Source organism: Numenius arquata, chromosome 4 (genome assembly GCF_964106895.1).
Source record: "Numenius arquata chromosome 4, bNumArq3.hap1.1, whole genome shotgun sequence".
Taxonomy (NCBI): domain Eukaryota; kingdom Metazoa; phylum Chordata; class Aves; order Charadriiformes; family Scolopacidae; genus Numenius; species Numenius arquata.
Window position 1 is genome coordinate 76,515,520 of NC_133579.1, and position 3,336 is coordinate 76,518,855.

The 3,336-nt window shown below is 57.6% G+C and overlaps 1 protein-coding gene across 1 annotated transcript; it reads left to right on the forward strand.

Moving 5' to 3' along the window:
- Window positions 1–392: 392 nt before the first annotated feature.
- LOC141464106 (cytokine receptor common subunit gamma-like) lies at window positions 393–2,020 on the forward strand. The gene is given in 6 exon segments (XM_074146845.1): window positions 393–543; window positions 1,249–1,349; window positions 1,351–1,462; window positions 1,621–1,704; window positions 1,707–1,762; window positions 1,856–2,020. Coding segments are annotated over 6 exon segments (669 nt in total).
- The last annotated feature ends 1,316 nt before the right edge of the window (window positions 2,021–3,336 follow it).

A 3,336-nucleotide genomic window follows, 5' to 3' on the forward strand; every position in this document is an offset into this window, starting at 1 on the left:
CTGTCCCCATGAGCCCCTGTGCGAACGTCTCCCTGTAGCTGCCCCCTAGGTCTGCCCCAGTGACTCCCAGCTCTGCCCAGTTCTCAGGGGCTCTGCCCATTTCTCAGGGACTCAGCCCAGTTGGTCGGGAATCCCACACTGGCAGCGCTCCTGGAGGGCAGCCCTGTCGGGGGTGAGCCCTGCAGCATGGCGGGGCAAGCCGGGGGAGCACCTCGGCATGAACTGCAGGGTCCCAGTGAGGCAGGTGGGGGGTTGCGCTGTGGGGCTGGGCAGTAAGGGTGGCCAGCCCCCGTGGGACAAGCCGTGCAGCCCCAATGTGGTGAGACCCGGTCCCATTCGGAGTGTGCTGTGGGGCACCCCATGGGGTGGGCCCCATGGCAGCAGGCGGTGCCATGAGGCAGCAAGCGGCACGGGTGCGGAAGCCTGTTCACATGTGCCCCACAGCCAGCCCCACCATGGCGGTGCCCGGAGCCTTCCTCCTGCCTGTCCTCTTCCTCCTCTGCCAGCTGGGCCCCTGCCTTGCCACTGCCCACGGCTCCTCAGGTAAGGGGGGACACACATGGGCCCTGGGGCGGGGGGAAGGGAGGCCGCAGTGCCCCATGGGTGGATGTCACTCCCTGGGGATGGCGAGCGAGGAGGGCAAGACATGGGGCTGTGTGGGCCACCAAGTCATTAGGGCATGTGCCAGGGACCCCTGGCGGGTGCCCTTGCTCCCATCCCAGCACTGCAGCATCACTGGCACCACCAGCCCCATGGTTACTGGCCCCGTGACTCTCCCGGCCCTGCGGCTCCTGGCCCCATGGCTCTACTGGCCCCACAGCTCCTGGGGGAGCTGGCGGGAGGGACCCCAGCCATGGGGGTCCCCCATGGCAGGCCGGGTTGGAAGGCAGGGACAGGACGTGATGCGCAAATCCTATTGCCCTGCATCAGCCAGCGGATCTGCACCAGGCACCATTTCCACCCCGGTGACGTTCGCAGTGCCATGCACAGGCAGGGGATGGAGGACAGGGGACGGAAGCTCCTCTTTCCACCCAGCACCCTTGCCCCGGCCATCATCCCGCTTCTTGGCTAGCTGTCAGTACACCACCAGCTTTCCAGGGAAACACTGCCCCTGTGTCCCTGGGACTTCCTGTGCTTCTGGGAAGGTGCCCTCCATCTCCATGGGCGGACGCAGCCAGATCACAGCACCCATTGGCTCTGTCGCATTACACTGGGGAGAGGAGTTCTGGGGTGTGGGGGGGGTCTCAGGGAGCCCCAGTAACCTGCTGCAGCACAGGTATGAGAACAGGTCCCCCATGGTGGAGTGTAAGCTCTACCTGCAGGACCAGGACATCAACGTTGGCTGCCACTTACAACCAGAGCAAGACCATCCGGTTCCAGCCTTTCCGTGTCCTCCTCGATGCCAGCCTTGGCGGCAGGACCCTGGAGGTCCACAGTGAGCACACGGAGCTGCAGAACCTGGGTACAGAGCGATGGGAGGCACCTGGTCTCCTCTGTGGGGCTTCTGTGGGGCAGGAGTGGGGCTGTCGGTCCCCCAGGCTCCCCAATCAGGTCCCAGCTGATGGCAGGGCCACCGGGGCATGGCGACAGCTCTCACTGGTCATTGCCTGTGCCTTGCAGTGAAACCAGAGGCACCCGTCAACCTGACCATCTGCAACATGAGCCGCAACCAGCTGCAGCTGACCTGGACCTCCCTGTACTCTAAGCCCATTGCCTGGAGCACTCTGTCAAGTATAAGAGCAACAAGGACACCAGCTGGACGGTGAGAGCCCCTACAGCTGTGCCTGGGGACAAGCTGTGCACCCTCCTCCACGGCAATGCCAGCCCTCACCGCATGGTCCCCATCTCCCTGCAGGAGCACTGGGTGAACAGAGACATCTTCTCCTTCTGCAGCGTGGATTCTGGGAAGTACTACACCTTCTACGTGCACGGCAAGATCAACAGCTACTGCAGCAGCACCCAGCTCTGGAGCGAGTGGAGTGTCCCCGTGGTCTGGGCTGCTCTGATAAGTACTGGGTGATGATCTGTGTCCATTCTGGAGAAGAGGAAACAGGTTAGCAACGAGTGCCATGGTAAAAAGAAGCAGGAAAGAACCAGGCTGCTGCGCAGGTGGAAAGCCAAAAAGGTTCGTGTCATTTGAAAAGGACAAAAAGACGAAAGAAAAGTAAGTGCCACAATATTAGCTTTGCTTGTAGCCTGGGGGCAGGGAGGAACAGGCATCCACACAAACACAGAACAAGGGGAAAGACTTCTCTGTTTGGGGGCAGGGTTACTTTGTACAAGAAAACTTGGGAAGAAAGATTCCTCCACTGCAGTTGTTGAGCATGAGTAGGGAGAGACGAGAGGCTTTCCAGCAGGGACCAGTGTTAGGCCAGCCTGGTTGAGCATCCTCAATAATCTTACAGACAGCAGAAACACTGGAAACACTTCAACTCTGAACTTGTTCTTAATCTCTTTCAGGTAACACTGTAAAGCCATAATCAATGACTTTTTTAAATAATTGTTTTTACTAAAACCTAACTGTACAAGACACAAACTCAATACACAAAGCGACAGCACAACATACGGTCCTCTGGGACAATGCAGATGGCAAAACCCAAGGCAAAATGTGCAAGAACGTGAAAAAAAAACCACAACACAGGGTGAGCAGTAGGACAAACACTCAAAGGAACAGGAAAGTAAATGAAATGTATTAGGGAACAGCTCATCCTGGATGTCATCTCTAAGCGTGTAAAAGAAAAAAAGGTCACTGGGAGTGCTCAGCATGGATTCAGCAAGGGGAAATCATGCTTGACCAATCTGATAGCCTTCTACAATAGAATGACTGGCTGGGTGGATGAGGGGAGAGCAGTGGATGCTGTCTACCTTGACTTCAGCAAGGTTTTTGTCTCCCATAACATCCTCCTAGGTAGGCTCAGAAGGTGTGGCTTAGATGATAGGACAGCGAGGTGGATGGAGAACTGGCTGGATGTGGGTTGTGATCAGTGGTGCAGAGTCCAGCTGGAGGCCTATAACTAGTGGTGTTCCCCTGGGGTCAGGTCTGGGTGCCGTCTTACTAAACATATTCATCAAGGATGTGGGTGAGGGGACCGAGTGTACCTTCAGCAAGTTTGCTGATGACACAACACTGGCAGGGGTGGCTGACACACCAGAAGGCTGTACTGCCATTCAGTGAGACCTGGACAGGCTGAAGAGCTGGGCAGAGAGAAACCTGATGAAATTCAACAAGAGCAAGCGTAGGGTCCTGCACCTGGGGAGGAATAACCCCCTGCACCAGGACAGGTTGGGGGCTGACCTGCTGGAGAGCAGCTCTGTGGAAAAAGACCTGGGAGTCCT